Below are 16,674 nucleotides of genomic sequence, written 5' to 3' on the forward strand. Positions count from 1 at the left end.
CATAGATATTGGAAATGAATCTCGATTTTGTACTTTGTGTTTGTTTGTATGTGTAAAAGATTTTTCAGTGTAAAAAGTTACTTTTGATACAATTTTTGAAGTACTCGATGCCGTTCGTCATGACAGCTGTCCAGTAGAGAGTTTGGCCTAAAAAAAGAGAAAATAAAAATACAGGGTGGGCAAAAAGCAATGGTCAGGCAAAAATTGTCCTAACTTTCGGAAAATTGTCGTTCTTTATGAAATTTGCCGTCCTTTTTGTCTACTTTTAGTAAATGGAGGATTCTTTAGATTAACTTACTTTCCCTCCAAGGAATAAGTCTTTTACTATAAGAATAGGCCTCCCACACCTAAACATTTAGATTTTTGGAGGAATGTTAGTGTAAAATCAGGTTAAAATTTGTTCTATTCAGAACGATTTTCATTTTCTATTTTCTTTCAAATCTATAAAAATATCATACAAGGGTGACACAATGAATGTTCCCAGCTTCGAGCTATACTTAGCAGCTTATTTCTCTTGCAGATTTGAGCTTCATTATGTTTAAAAACCATTATGCTCATAATGAAAAGGGGAAACATACCAGAAAAGTAAATTCTAACATTATGCTATTATGAGGAACACAATTTATAAAAAAAACACGAGACTTACTTCAGGAGGAACGCTATGAAATACTGCGTGATTGCTCGTGGAAAGTATTCTTGAAGGATTACGTTCTCTAAGCCCGAAAGTGGTCCTTTCAAACCTTCAACTTTTTCAACTTTAGTTTCAGCCTAAAAGCATACAAAAATAATTGTGTCATAATTCATACAATTCGAAAAGGTCCTGAAAAGTACGAAATATACCGGGTGCGCAAAAAAAAGTATTCAGGTTAGTCAAGATATTGTGAGCTTACGGTTAAAGATTTTTCATTGATTATTTGCCCCCGCAGGAGCGCAGCGTCGAGGAGGCACTCATAGTTTCACTCATAGATATTGGAAATGAATCTCGATTTTTGTACTTTGTGTTTGTTTGTATGTGTCTGACATCGGGGTTCCGGCCAATTATTAAGGTGTCCGTAATAAATATGGCGGTAAATTATACAGCGGTAAATGTTATACATATTTTCATATTACGTTATATGTTATTACGTTATTAGTAGAGACCAATGGTGAAAAAATTGTGCAACTTAGGGTAAAAGCAGAAATTTTTTTCAGAGACCGAGTTTAGACCTAAATAAATGATTTGGGCCCGGGACCCACTCAAATTTCCCCTTTTTACCCAATTTTTGAGCCAATTTATGATGACGTCATCAGGAAAATTATATCTGCTATTACCATTATTACGTTACCTTATTACATTTAGCATTGAAAAGCTGAAGCGAGTGTTATAAATGCAAATTATAGACACCATAACACGAATTACAATATTACTTGTGCAAATCAAAACAAACAAAATGGCAGACTGGTTACGATGATGAGCTGATTCATAGCTTCTTGAGCTTTAAAGACCATCATATGGTCGTAACTCGAGAAAGTCCTTCTTAACTTGGTAAAACAAGATACCAGCAAAGTACAAAAAAGTTGAATGTACGCATAAGTAAAGTTGAATCCAAAAGTGGTTGGATGTGTTGAATGTCAATCAATGTTTTTTTTTTGGTCTTCAAAATAGATTTACCTCACTTAGAGTGTTTTCACTGTTTGTTCAGTGTGGTAAATCTATTTTAAAAACCTGAAAAAAGTTTGTTTACATTCGTTTAACTTTACATGCGCACGTTCAACTTTTTCATGCAGTTGTGATAGCCTAAATAACTTACGCTCCAGGGGTTTGGTAAAATAGCTCCAATTCTGGCTTTCCAAGTTAGGAAGGACCTTCCCGAAGGCATTTAACGGTTGTTAGACTAGGCACACAGACAGTCATACAGAAACACCATAAAGTAGAAAGTATATAGCTATAAACTCAAAAAGTCTAGCTTCCTGAGGGCCCGTCTCTTCATTGTCTGCGCTGCGATCATATCTTAATGGCTTCAATCCTTTCAACTTGGATTGCATCATGAAAAAGTACTATGCGCTTGAAAAAAATTTAGGTGCATTCAACTTTCTCAATTGAACGTCTGAATGGACCACAATGGCATTCCTTTATTTTTCTTTCGATCAACAACATAGAAGATATTGCTTGAGAAGTGCAATCACAGCGTACGCAAGTGGAGCCTACAATCTAAGATATCTGCTGGCATTATCAGAAAAGGTCTATTTAGTGAATGATCATGACATATATTGTTGTAAGAAAGAAACTAGAAGAAAACAAGCAACATGCTGAATGGACCTACCTAATGATTAACATCAGATGAAAATAAGAAAAAGGTGACAACATGTTCATATGTCTATGGTGACAATAATTGTACAAAAATTCAGAATGGAAAAATAAAGCTTGTCTGTTGAATAATGTAAAATGGTAAAAAGGAATTTCCCCAAATACGAAAATCACTTAAACCATTCAGGCCCAAAATACCTTTTAAGCTGTTTTGGCCCAAATTTGCCCAAAAAAATTTTCCTTAAAAATCTGGCTCCGTCACATTTTGGGCATTAGGGCATTTGGGCAAGGCGAATAAGAATTTTCCAGGAAAAATCACTTCAGCCATTCTTTAGAGAATCTTGCCCTCCATCTTTGTACAAAAAATCAGAAAAAAGTAATGACAGGATTTTGCACAAAGTCCAAAAAACCCTATTTTTAGGCAGTTTTTGGCCCAAATTTGCCCAAATATATTCTTTTTCGAAAATCGGGCTCCGTCACATTTTAGGCATTGCCATTTTGCATCATTGTGCAAAAATTCAGAAAAAATAATGAGTCAACTTTGAAAAAAGCTAAATTTTCTTATTTGGTTAAAGGGAATTTCCCCAAAATGCGAAAATCCGTTTTTAAAGGCGAATAAGAATTTTCCCGCAAAAACCACTTCAGTCATTCTTTAGAAAATCTTGCCCTCCATCTTTGTACAAAAAATCACAAATAAGTAATGACAGGATTTTGCACAAAGTCCAAAAAACCCTATTTTTAGGCAGTTTTTGGCCCAAATTTGCCCAAATATATATTTTTTTGAAAATCAGGCTCCGACACATTTCAGGCATTGCCATTTTGCATCATTGTGCAAAAAATCAGAATAAAATAAGGAGTCAACATTGAGAAAAGCTATATTTTCTTATTTGGTTAAAGGGAATTTCCCCCAAAATACAAAATCCGTTTTTTAAGGCGAATAAGAATTTTCCGGGAAAAACCACTTAAGCCATTCTTTAGAGAATCTTGCCCTCCATCTTTTTACAAAAAATCAGAAAAAAGTAACAGCTAACAGCTAACAACACAAAGAAACCATCACAAATTTAAGAAACCATTAAAATTTTATATACCTACCAAAATTTAAGTTAATTTATTCCTCTGCAGTATAAAAAAAAGAATCAACAAAAAATCTTAAGCTCACAATATCCATATAAAACTGTATACTTCTTTTGGTGCACCCGGTATACCCAGAATTATCCGCATAGATAATTTTTTCCTTCATTTGATTCGATCGGATTGGATTGCCTTAAATTATTCAGCTTACTAGAGGGGTTGCACCCAAGATCGAAAATCGTTCTTTTTTCAGTTATTATGTTATTTGAAAGAAAAAGCCGCACGATGAGTTTTTTTTCTTATTTGGCGCTCTTTCACAGAGAGCAATAATCGTTAATTGCATCCTGCAGAGAGCAATTAATCGTTTATCACACTCTTCAATGCCGCGCCAATGTTTACAAAATTGATTTTAATCAGTTTTCTTTTCTTTCATTCTTTTTTCATCGAACGTTTTAATTGCATTCGAAATTCATTTTGTGAGAAAGAAAATCTATAAACAACCATAAAAGAAAAACATAAGAAGAGAAAAATCTAAAACTTTCAGTGTAGTCTACCCGGGGGAAGGGGTACTTAGGCAAATGGAGGGTACGGTATGTGCCGCCCTTAAAGGTACCTTTTTTAGATTTCTAAAGTCCCGCTAAGTGTCGGAAAAATCAGAAAATCAAATTTCAGTCCCACTAAGGGTTGGAAAATAGGAAAATTTCAACTTTTAACCTCCAGAAAGATCGAAATTTGGTCAAAATTGGTCAAATTTGTCCCGGTAAGGGTCGTAAAATTCACAAAATTTTCCTTTGTTTTCTCCTATTTAGTCCCGGTAAGGGTCCGAGGGTCGAAAGTCGGGCGGCACCCCCCCGCCAGCTCGCAACCCTAGTACCACCCCCGGGGGTAATCTACTTTCCTAACGGGGAAAAAGTAGTGAAACCCATTGTGCGATTAGCTCGTAATCACATAATAACTCGTACAATTCGAAAATTGCACTCGTAATTTTTTTGTTTCAAATTTTCCTCGTCCTTTTTGACATTAATTTCGGAAATTAATAACAAAAAAAATCACTCGTGCAATTATTCTCGAATTGCACTCGTTATCATGTGATTAGTACTAGTAATCGTCAGCCGTGCAAAATTACTCGAATCTGATTGGTTTAGAGGAGTGCGATTAATCGTTAATTGCACTATTTGAATTGGACACTTTTGTCCCCTTATTCTTTTCTCTCCCAAGTCCTGTGTCAGAGACTTTTTTTTACTATATAATAAAAAACAAAGACATTGTTTTCTTCAATTCATGATATGCACCACTACAATGTCTTCTGACATTACATCATGGACCCAATAGCTGATTGGTTGTAAGTGACGTAAAATCAGTCAATACGTCACTTACAACCAATCAGCTATTGGGTGGAATGGAAGACATTGCAGTGGTGCATATCATGAATATAAAAAAGAACAAAGAAATTTTACGTTACAATAGCTTCTTTTAATTGAAAACAAAGAAAAATTACACTGCAATGTTTTCTTTTTAAACAAAAGAAAAAAAGGAGGTTTTCGAATGTTTATAAAAATATATAAGTTATTTTCCCTTTTTCTAAAAAAACTATGATTTACTAATGATTATTTACTGACGATTATTGTTACGAGTGATTAATCGTTAATTGCACGACAAAACATACCATTCCGAGGTAATCGTCAGTAAACATTCGAAAACCTCCTTTTTTTCTTTTGTTTAAAAAGAAAACATTGCAGTGTAATTTTTCTTTGTAACGTAAAATTTCTTTGTTCTTTTTTATATTATATTGAAGAAAAAAAATGTCTTTGTTTTTTATTATATACCGGGTGCACCAAAAAAAAGTATACAACTTTGTCGAGATATTGTGAGCTTTAGGATTTAAATTTTTTGTTCATTCTTTTTTTATTGTATAGAGGATGCCTTAACTTGAATTTTGAGCTATCATACATTGAATTTGAAAAAGTAGTTCGAAAGTTATTTCCAAAAAACTGACTTTTTTTCCATGTCGAAATTTCAAAAAATCATTAAAAACAGCGAGCAAACTTTTCTCTTAACACTTACCTTCTTTACACATAAAAATACCAAAGAAATGCAACCGTGCTCATCAAAACTCGTTGCGGAATTTAAGGATATGGTAAAACAAGCTATTCTCACGTGGGATAATATTTTTAGAAAGGCTGAAAATTTTTTTTGGAAATCTTCAAGAGAGGTTTCGATGTTATGTGAGAAAATTTTTGAAACAAATAGATCACCATTCCTCGACTAGTCGCTCAAAGAACTTGGTCTGCATTCAGTTTGCTGGTGTTGGAAATGTTCATGACGTGCAAATAAGATGGGCAAACTGTTGGCAAAATATAAGATAAGAGAAAAAGGAATAAAAAAACAATGAAATTGTATTTTTGTCATTTTGTCTTATTTATAGCGTGATTGCTGTTTTTATTGATTTTTTGAAATTTCGACCTGGAAAAAAAGTCAGTTTTTTGGAAATAACTTTTGAACTACTTTTTCAAACTTAATGTATGATAGCTCAAAATTCAAGTTAGAGCATCCTCTATACAATAAAAAAAGAATGAACAAAAAATCCAAATCCTGAAGCTCACAATATCTCGACAAACCTGTATACTTTTTTTTGGTGCACCCGGTAGTAAAAAAAATTCTCTGATACAGGACTTGGGAGAGAAAAGAATAAGGGGACAAAAGTGTCCCCCCCGCCGAAGAGTGCAAAAAGTGGTAATAGTGCAATTACCGATTAATCGCACTCCTCTAAACCAATCAGATTCGAGTAATTTTGCACGGCTGACGATTACATATACTAGCGGTAATAACTACAAGTTAATCAGGGATAATACTTAAGTGGCAATTATAAATCAAAATATGAGGTGCGTAATAATATACCGTAAGAATATTTTTGGATGATTTTCGCCAAAAAAGTTAAGAATATCCATGATGGAATGAAAATACACCATTCTTATAAAAACAAGCAACATGCTGAATGGACCTACCTTGATCAATATCAGATTAAAGTAGGTATTCTACATATTTTACAATTATTGAGCAAACACAATAAGTTTTAGAACAGTGCAAAAACGTCTGATTTATTTTCTTTTATCATTGTGTAACTTGGTCGTCTTTTTTTGAAAATTTTATGACAAAAAAAAATTTTCCGAGAAAAATTACTTAAGCCACATTTTAAGGTACCTAGCACTCTATCTTTCTGACAAAAATCAGGAAAAACTAATGAAGCAATTTTGCACCAAGTCCAAAAAACCTTATTTTTAGGTAGTTTTTGGCCCAAATTTGCCCCCTTAAAATTTTTTTTCAAAAATCGGGCTCCGTCACTTTTCAGGCATTGCTATTTTGTATCATTGTGCAAAAAATTAAAAAAAACTAATGAGCCAATCCCGAGAAAAGCTGCTAACAGGAAAATGGTAAAAGGGAATTTCCCCAAAAAAGCGAAAATCCGTATTTGACGATGAAAAAAAATTTTCCGAGAAAAATTACTTCAGCCACATTTTAGGGTGCCTTCCACTCTATCTTTCTGCCAAAAATCAGGTAAAACTGATGAAGCAATTTTGCACAAAGTCCAAAAAACCTTATTTTTAGGTAGTTTTTGGCCCAAATTTGCCCCCCAAAAATTTTTTTCAAAAATCGGGCTCCGTCACTTTTCAGGCATTGCTATTTTATATCATTGTGCAAAAAATTAAAAAAAACTAATGAGCCAATCCCGAGAAAAGCTGCTAACAGGAAAATGGTAAAAGGGAATTTCCCCCAAAAAGCGAAAATCCGTATTTGACGACGAAAAAAAATTTTCCGAGAAAAATTACTTCAGCCACATTTTAGGGTACCTTGCACTCTATCTTTCTGCCAAAAAATCAGGAAAAACTAATGAAGCAATTTTGCACCAAGTCCAAAAAACCTTATTTTTAGGTAGTTTTTTGGCCCAAATTTGCGAAAATCCGTATTTGACGACGAAAAAAAATTTTCCGAGAAAAATTACTTCAGCCACATTTTAGGGTACCTTGCACTCTATCTTTCTGCCAAAAATCAGGAAAAACTAATGAAGCAATTTTGCACAAAGTCCAAAAAACCTTATTTTTAGGTAGCTTTTGGCCCAAATTTGCCCCCCAAAATTTTTTTTCAAAAATCGGGCGCCGTCACTTTTCAGGCATTGCCATTTTGTATCATTGTGCAAAAAATTAAAAAAAACTAATCAGCCAATCCCGAGAAAAGCTTGTAACAGACGAACGGACAACGGTCAAATTAAAGGACCTCCCGGTAGGTCCAAAGCGTGTAAAATCACTGGGACGAGAAGACCTCTATAGATTGTTATTTGAAGTGATGTCCCAAATCATTGATAAAAAAACAAAAACACAAGAATCAAGGAAAAAACGATCGATATTATATTGAAGAGAATGATTCACTGAGTGAAATAATAATGGATTACCAAAATGAGAAATATAGCGAAAATCTTGCATTTTTAGAAATTATCAGAAGTTTCATATTTTTTTACATTCATTCCAACGTAGTTTGAACTCCTTAAAATGCAAGAAAATTTGCACTTCCCAGCACTTCCTGCAATTTGTAAATATGAAAAAGTCAAATTTATATAATTTGGAAAAAATATCATAACATTTTTTTGTCCATTTTACCACCCTAAAACCGTCCCAGTCTTTCTTCGCACTTAGGGACAATAGAAAAAAGTGTAAAAAAAGGATTGGATCGAGTTTAGGGTGGTAAATCAAATAATAAAGTGGTACGCACCTGACCGCGTAACTATGGTAGAAAAGGTGCATTAACGTGATATAAAAATTCGTCCGACTGTTGTTACCATGCCACTAGGGCGAAGTTACGTTCATTTGGCAAGAGAATCAAAACAAAGGTGTGGGAATCAAACTCTGACCTTTTACAAAGAAAGTAAGAAAGAAAAACAAATACTGCGCAAATTTTTTATATTCATTGAGGCTTTTGATAGACTTTTAATAGTAACCCAACTGCTTGATCTTCGACCTTTCGTGCACCCCAAAAGTAAATTTTTGAATTTTCTATTTCTATTCTATTGACTGAAATTTCTTCCACCTTCCACTCCTATAAGAAATATAGGGCTATATAAAGTAGGGGCTTTTTCGGGAAAACAGTCAGTCCTTCTTACTTTAAGTAATCCCATATGTACGAGGAGGCTGGTAACAAGTTGTTGTGGTTCAACTCTTGAGTCTTTGAATGCTTCACCCAACACACATTCTATGGTAAAAAAGATTTCACTATTATTAGGATTAGCTGGTAACATAGTTTGATGAAAGTTCACATTTCCTTTTTTAGTCCTCTATTTGATGGGCATGAAAAGTCGTTCCCACCCAAAAAATGAAGAGTCGCAAAACCGAAAAACCACTTATACCACTTTCGAAAAACGATAGAAAAAGATTCAAACGAAAACAGTCGATTAGAGCCAACTAGGGCCGTAAAAACGCAAAAACCTATAAAAATTCCAAAATTGGGTTCAACACAGTCAATATGCATATCTTATGTCCTAGCTAGACTTGAAAATTGCTTACTTATCGTCAAAAGTAAATCTCACCAAAATTAGTACCGGTATGTTATACCTCTCAAGTCTGTCCAAAAGTCGTTCTGTACAAGAAATTGTCAAGATTAAGTACCTGAAATTTCTTTGATAGCAGATTCATCATTTTCCATACACCCACAGATCTAGCCAAAAAGAAAAGCTTTCTTATAATCATCATTAATTCAGAGCTGAAATTTATCGACAAGATATAAAGTCAGCAACACTATATCGCGGGAATGATCTGCTTACAAGGTGGTGTATGGTGCTCGCTAGTGTTGATCGAAAAGGAAAAAACATTCCGATTATTTGACTCATTTTTCTCATTCAGTAAATATTTCCTGTCAAGACGGACCATTTCGATATACTTAGTGTTGTCGACTGACATAAATAAGAGTTTGTCTATATCTCTTTGAGGATAAGCCTGATTTAGAGCTGTCACTGACAGTTTAAGGTCTAAATAAATTCAAGACAGTCTTATTTCCTAGTATCCTTATGTTACTGAGCAATTCTATTGTTTCCAATGGATTTTGCGAAATTTAGATATATTATAATAGATAGACACCAAACTTACATGAACGAAGTGGCGAGCAGTTTTATCTGTAGATGGCAACACACCCTAAAGATAAAAATGAATCAATGACGCTTAACAAAAGATGGATAAATACGATCGTAGCAATCCAATAAATGTTTACAAATAAGCCTAACTTACTTTTCTGGAATAACTACAGTTAGTATGAATAAAAAGTATCACAATATGAATTGTATTACCTGTTGCATATAATTTTTAAGCGCGTGTTTCCTTTGATTGACATCGTATTCCATCCAGGTTTTGTACGACGGGTTGTCTGCAAAGTTACGGATGTTGTCGACACTGCAAGCTTTCTATAATGATCAGAAAAACTCAATAATTTAACCATATAACGAAAACTTCACCTGAATGAGACGATCGTAAATTATTCAATTCAATTTTTGGTAAGTAGAGATTCCTGATATTCTTCTTTCAGAAAATAATTTAATAAAGCCTGTGCGCCCTTTTGGGATCTTTTTTCCAGGCGACCACTCAAAAAATTGGAATTATATACGATCCAAGTGTACTGAATTTTCTTTCTGAAGGAAGAAATAGCTCACCTTTCCTTTCGAAGGTGTCGTTTTATTGAGCCCCATACTCCCGATTTGTGACGTCAGATCATCCTGATCTCCAACATCAATATTGCTCTTCTAAAAATAAAGCCACAAGCAAGCTCGCTTAAAACCATCATTATCAGGCTTCGAGTTTCCTTTAATCATGGTATGTTTTCCAACACACTACATAATCTTTTATCTAAAGGTACGTCGAACTGGAAACAAGCAAACATTCTGTCAATATATAAAAAGCTTCGTGGTTGTAAATCGAAATTCTTTTCTTGTCTACAAAGTTGAGTGAAAATCAAAAAAGTAAAACAGCTAATTTTGGAAGGTTCTGATCTAAATTTGTCTTTTGAATCAGTTTTATCATTATTATATTTCGTATCAGTGAAGAAACACTTTCTGTTGTCCAAGTATGCACTAATATTTTATTTTTTGCTAATTGCAAACCAAAGCTTCAAATGTAACAAATCATATTCGATTGAAAAGATAATTTAGATTAATCAAGATTCATCTTAAATAATCTTGGATCTCGAGAATTTTCACTTCAAAAGGAAGAATTGTCGGGGCGAGTCCAGTATATCATGGAAGGATTCTTAAGCGAGTATGGATAATTTCTGTAATGAAAATGATATAAACGACGTATCGGCGTAGAAGTATGATTTATATACGATTTTTGACAGGTTGAGACACAACTTCTACATCAATTATTTCTAAGTACACATATACTAAACTTGTTTCTTATAGGTTTACACTGCCGTTCACTGCCTGCTCATTTTTAGAAATTGAAAAATAGAAGGAATTTCATAGATTTCTTAGACTTCCCAAAGTCTTGCGAACGCAAAGGGAGATGGTCCAAAGGCTTCCTTTACAGAGAGATAGAGGGTAGGGAGCAAAATATAATTACGTTCTGCTCTTCATCCTCCTCATCATTGTCGTTCTCTTCATCGGAATCAGGTTCTTCATTGTCATCAAACGGACCAAGTGAGTTGATCATATTGAACTCCGACATTCGATCCTGGATCTCTTCTATACATTCTCCAAGTTGGTTTCCTTATAATCAAAAAAATCATGAGAGTATGGATTTGCATGATCGAAATGATCATAACCGTTGCCCTATATTTTTTCTAAAACTGAAAATATTGATGTTCATCTATCCGCAAACACGTGTTTCGTCCTTCACTCATTAGTGCGACTCGGGTAAGCGAGTATAGACTGATGTTGGTACCAGAGTGCTCAAAACACTAAGTGTTGAGCTTCGTAATATTGATGTCCATGAATTTTCATATTAAAAGTATTTTATGAGAAAAAAATACAAAGAGCACAAAGGCTACAACGCTTAGACTCACCATCCAGATTTAAGAGTTCTAGAGAAGTTTTATTTTTCATTCCATTGACGACGGCCATTGCTCCGTCTCGTCGAATTTCGTTGAAGGAAAGGATGACAGTCTACGGTGAAAACAAAGGTAATGTTTAGGTTGAAGGGGCAACATTCAACAATTGTAGTTTTATTGCGATAATGATTTAGACAAAGAAACAAAGAACTAGCTTACGATAGCACAATAACAGCTTAGCATACCTTAAGACTTTTTGTTGCTGCGAGTGAAGGAGCGAGTATTTCCGCACCACGGTCTCTGACAAGACAATCTCCGATATTTAGTGTTTCCAGGTTTTCTAAGTGATGAATGCACTGAAAGAGGGGCGAAAATTACACAATTTTTGACATGAATGGTCTTTTTCCTCACTGAGACTGATCGAGACTCAAACATTAAACTTTCTAAAGACAGACTGCGAGGATAGAACTTCTTTTAAGAAACTTGCAACAGGGCAAGATAATTATAAAAATATCGTAATTCACCAAGCATAAACAATTTTAGCTTACATCAGCTAAAGCTTTAGCCCCAGTTTCCGTACAAGTGTTATCGTTGATGTTGATGCACTACAAAAGAACAAATGGAAAAGGGTGATTCTTGACTCTAATAAATCAAAACTGTTTTAAAAGATCATTGGTTATTCTGACAAGGGAAACACAAACACCTAAGTACAAGTAAAACAAATGACTCATCTGTTTGATCAACAGAAAACATCAAATTTAAAATTAACAAGAAATCACCAGAAACCACTTTTCATCGAAAATAGAGCTCTTGCTTAATTGTGCAAAATGGCATAAAAATATCAGGAGTGTAACTCGATAAAAGTGCTTTAGCCCTGATTTAGGCAAAAAGGAGAATTATGGGTCTGTCTATAAAAACATGATACCAGCAGGTGGCATCCTTTTCATCCATTTCAAAAGAATGACGACGTCATCTATGATGCCAAAATTTTAAGCAAAAATGGCAATTCATATTTGGTATACACTTCGGTCCCGTTCTGTTTACCTTTGTCATTGCCACCGTAATGATCACCTGGAGAACAAGCGTTTGCCGTCCGTTATGTGTTTTCCGTACCAAAAATGACTTTGTTCTGACAGGGAGAAAACCTACCACCAAAGGGGATGATTTCCCGTTCGACGATTCTGAATATGCTGACGATACAGCAGTATTATTCGAATCCAGAGATGATGTTGAAACCCTTCTGTCCGGTGCTCAAAAAGCATTTTCAAAGGTTCGGAATGGAAGTGCATGTCGGCGATGTACGAAACCCAAACAAGCCTTCGAAAACTGAAATTCTTTTTGTTGGAGCACCAAGGATGCTCTACACAACCCCTGAATCTTTTGATAACACAAATATTGAGCCCATCCGCCTAGATGACAACTGTTTTTTACCGATCGTCGATCAGTTTTGCTACCTTGGCACAATACTCTCGAGGAACTGTACTGATGAAGCGGATGTAAATAATAGAATACGTAAGGCTAGTAACGCATTCGGAGCTTTACGTAAGAGTATCCTGTCTAACTCACACATATCTCTATCCATCAAAAGTTCTGTTTACGAAGGGCTTATCTTACCAATCCTCTTATACGGATCTGAATCGTGGTGTCTAACTGAAAAATTGTTTAACCTTCTACGCACATTCCACCGACGATGTGTTCGATCGATGTGTGGTGTTACAATGAAACATGTTTTCGAGTTTCGTTTAACTAATGATGAGTTATTGAACAAATCTTTTATCGATTGATAGTTATGCTTACAAACGGCAACTCCGATGGCTTGGCCACGTTACACGTATGAAATATGATCGTTTACCTCGTAAAATGTTGTCGTCTTGGGTCTGTTCCAAAAGGCCAAAAGGAGCCCCTGAGTTCACTTATGGTCGGGGTATTTTCAAATGTTTGAAAAAGTGTGAAATTGAGAAAAGTAATTGGTTTTATTATGCCTTGGTTCGAATGAAATGGAATGGATTGATTGCTAATGTATAGAGTTCATTTCTCTAGTTATTTCTTTTTCATGTCTAGCGCTATGATTTTCCTAGGACATAATTTTTTTTATTATTTCTTAGGCCAATTCCCCTTGCAGGGATGGTACATCTCTCATCTCTCTCTCTCGTACACTTGCAAAATTTCAAGTCAATTTGATGATTATTTTAAAAGTTAATAATATTCCTGTCAAAAAATACCAGACTATTTTTATACCCCTCCCAAGATGCGCGAAGGGTTGATATAAAAATGTTTTTAAAAAAAATCTATGGCGTTAGTTGCAAGCTGTTGGCCTGAAATATTAAGTTTTACTTTGACTTACTTTTAGGTGGCTATTTTTTTTGAACGCGTCTGCAAGTAGGACAACTCCTTCTGGACGAATTCCATTTTGTGGCATTGTAATCTCCTCCAGACTGCCCAATAACTAAAAAAGAATGGAGAAGTCATTTTTGTATCAAAATAAATTTTCATGGTGAATACCATTTGTAATCTTGCAGTTTTATAGAACATACTTAAAATATAGGTTAAAAATAAATAAAATAAAACTCGATAACAGGCCAATCGAGTTGGGATTCTTCTCTAGATGAAAGAACAATACCTTGAAAGCTTTACTAAGCGCCTTTGCTCCTTCATTTTCGAGTCTGTTTCTGCCAGAGATGAACACTTTTAAGGCGAAAGGAGTTCCGGCAGCTGAGCTTGATTTGTGACAATCAATGAATGCTTCTGATAATATCTACAACGAGGCAAAAGAAAAGGACAATATTTTAGCGTTCTTTTTAGAAGATAAATTTCTAATCTAAAATATCATACAAAAATTTATGAATTAGTTTTTTACCTTTCCTCCTCCAATTCCCAAACCATTGTTATTCAGTTTTAAAGTGTGTAATAAATAAGATGATTCGCTGCGTAAAAGCTTCTTGATTCCATCCACTCCATCTGGACCAAATGCATTGTCACTCAAATCCAAGACTGTCAGTTTAGCACCAGCTGTTATAATGGCATCTCCAAGGAGTTTCTATATGTAGTAATCAAGATATGACCAGTTAGACGAGACAAACTGTGTTGTTTTACGGGTCATGCCACCCGAGGACTATATTAAAACAGCAGTAAAATTTTCAAATTCTGATAATAGAGCAAAAAGAAAATTTGCAGTGAAAAAAGGTGCTTTCCGCAACAAACAAAATAATCAATAAGATATACACTTTATGTATCATGTCGATTGTCAACTAAGAACTAAACTTGTTCGAGTTAAAGAGTTTTTTTAGTTATGGTACGGAAAATGCAGGCTTCACTGTAAAAAATAGCGATATAATGCTACACATCGGTCTCTCGTTAATTCGAACTTCTATTAATTGAATCTTTCTATAATTTGAACCGATTCTCAGCCCCGTCAAGGAAGAGAACCTTTGTAAAAAATGCTTTTTTAAATTTGAATCTCACCGTAATACGAAAAAATTTGATTCCCCGTTCGAGTTCGAATTAGCGAGAGTCAATATCTCAACTTTACTTATTCAAAATAGACTTCTTGCGAAGTGCTCGGATCTCACCCAAAATGAAAATGAAGTTTACACTTACCAAAGAGGGAGGGATTTCCGAACGGAGTCGTCCGGTATACATGTCACTCCATAGCGCGTTCTAAAGAAGTAGAAATTAGAAAGCTAGTAGTTCCTAAGAAAAGAATGTGCACAACTTTCAACTATTGGGCTGTTCCATGTAAAACCCATACTGGGGGTCGGACGAACCTTCAAGCCAAAAATAATTCTTGACAATTTGTGGATACCCCCTGGAAAATTGAAATATTTGCTAAATTGATTGATCGTCCTGTAAATGTACCCTTGAAAAAAATATTCCTCATACCTAGCACTAGTGAAAAAGACTCGTCCCCAGGTCCCAATTATCAAACCTTGTAAAAAATGAAAGAGATATCCTCAGATGTTCACCCAATAGAAACAAGTGTGCACAAAGTCCTCCCTACCACCTCGCTCCATAAAAGTGATTTAGCAGTATTTGACTCCTTCCAAATTATTTTTGTTGTCTAATCTAGATTCAGCCTAAACCACATAGTACCACCAGCTTTAAACTCTACTAAATTCAATACGCAAAAAAGGTTTTCGCAAAAAACGGAAAAGTTCGTACCGGGCTGTCATACGGACAGACAACGGTCAATTTCATGGGACGTCCAGGTAGGTAAAAACGCATATCAAGACTACTCATGTAAAGATTGAATTAATTTTCAAAATTGTCCTACCTTGAATGTTGTTTTATCTTTTAATGCATCTGATATCACTTTAGCAGCTTCTACACCAAGAGTATTTCCTTGTAGCTGTAACGTTTCCAAGTTCTTGCATTTTCCGATGGCTTCAACAATCTCGTTTGCTGAGAGAAAAATCCAATGGAAATTGACATGGAACAATCAAGTAATAAAGCGAGATAAAATGAAAGCACGAGGGCACTAGTTCAAGCTCTGGACTACTTTCACTCATTATCAAAATATCAAGAAGATATCAAAAAGCTTATTTGATCATCTCGAAACACTTATATCTTTGACTCTATCATGCTCAGATATTTGTAAGTGTTTAATGTGTATTAGTAGTAGATAATAGAGTTGAGTGTGCACGTACCATCTGATGCACAATCCAACTTCAGCTTTCGATCAAGAAAGCATACTTCTCCCATTATTGCCTTTCTTTTGGAATCTCTTTTTTTATCAGAATATAAATTGTTTTTTTCTGGAATATGAAAGGTATATAAGTTAGAAATTATTTCATTGTCAGCAAGGGTGATGAATGAGTGTCCACGGTCATTTAACGCTAGTAATAAGGAGGCGAAGACTATCAGATTTCTTTATATCTTTTATGATGAACTTTGGCAGGTTTTTTAGAGAAAAATAATGTAGCAGCCAGCTCCTAAGATCTGATAGGAAAAAACAAGCAATCAAGTTATTGATTTTAAAGAAAATAGAGCGAGTCTATTCTGGAGGTGTTGGAATAACCAGAAATGACCAAAACAACTACTGGTTGTTATTGGTGCGAAAAACTTCATTGCAGCTCTGAAATTTTGCACGAATCCTTCAAGAAATGTAGAAAAAACTTTTTAACAGAGCTACAACATTAATGATGACGTCATTTCAACCTATAAATTGACGTCATTGGTTGCCATAGTATAGTATAGTAATAAACAGTTCTTTTAGGAACCAAATATGGCTGGTGCAAGTGGAAGGAGCATAAGGGTTTCGGGGTAGAGCAGAAGCCAACCGATGATTGTTTTTTTTTTAA

The 16,674-nt window shown here is 34.8% G+C and overlaps 1 protein-coding gene across 1 annotated transcript; it reads right to left on the bottom strand.

The window, feature by feature from the left end:
* Positions 1 to 60: 60 nt before the first annotated feature.
* On the bottom strand, positions 61 to 16,125 carry LOC136820534 (ran GTPase-activating protein 1-like). Its single transcript, XM_067076721.1, has 17 exons — positions 16,021 to 16,125; positions 15,648 to 15,775; positions 14,975 to 15,034; positions 14,235 to 14,414; positions 13,998 to 14,132; positions 13,722 to 13,823; positions 11,926 to 11,982; positions 11,623 to 11,733; positions 11,393 to 11,492; positions 10,951 to 11,096; positions 10,047 to 10,136; positions 9,687 to 9,800; positions 9,490 to 9,534; positions 9,013 to 9,061; positions 8,511 to 8,599; positions 647 to 768; positions 61 to 147 (listed from the first exon to the last, which is right to left on the bottom strand). Exons 1-17 carry the CDS (start codon positions 16,073 to 16,075, stop codon positions 78 to 80), a joined length of 1,653 nt encoding a protein of 550 aa, XP_066932822.1. The 5' UTR covers positions 16,076 to 16,125; the 3' UTR covers positions 61 to 77.
* Positions 16,126 to 16,674: the final 549 nt, after the last annotated feature.

Source organism: Clytia hemisphaerica, unplaced genomic scaffold (assembly GCF_902728285.1).
Source record: "Clytia hemisphaerica strain Z4C2 unplaced genomic scaffold, Clytia hemisphaerica genome assembly, whole genome shotgun sequence".
Classification (NCBI taxonomy): domain Eukaryota; kingdom Metazoa; phylum Cnidaria; class Hydrozoa; order Leptothecata; family Clytiidae; genus Clytia; species Clytia hemisphaerica.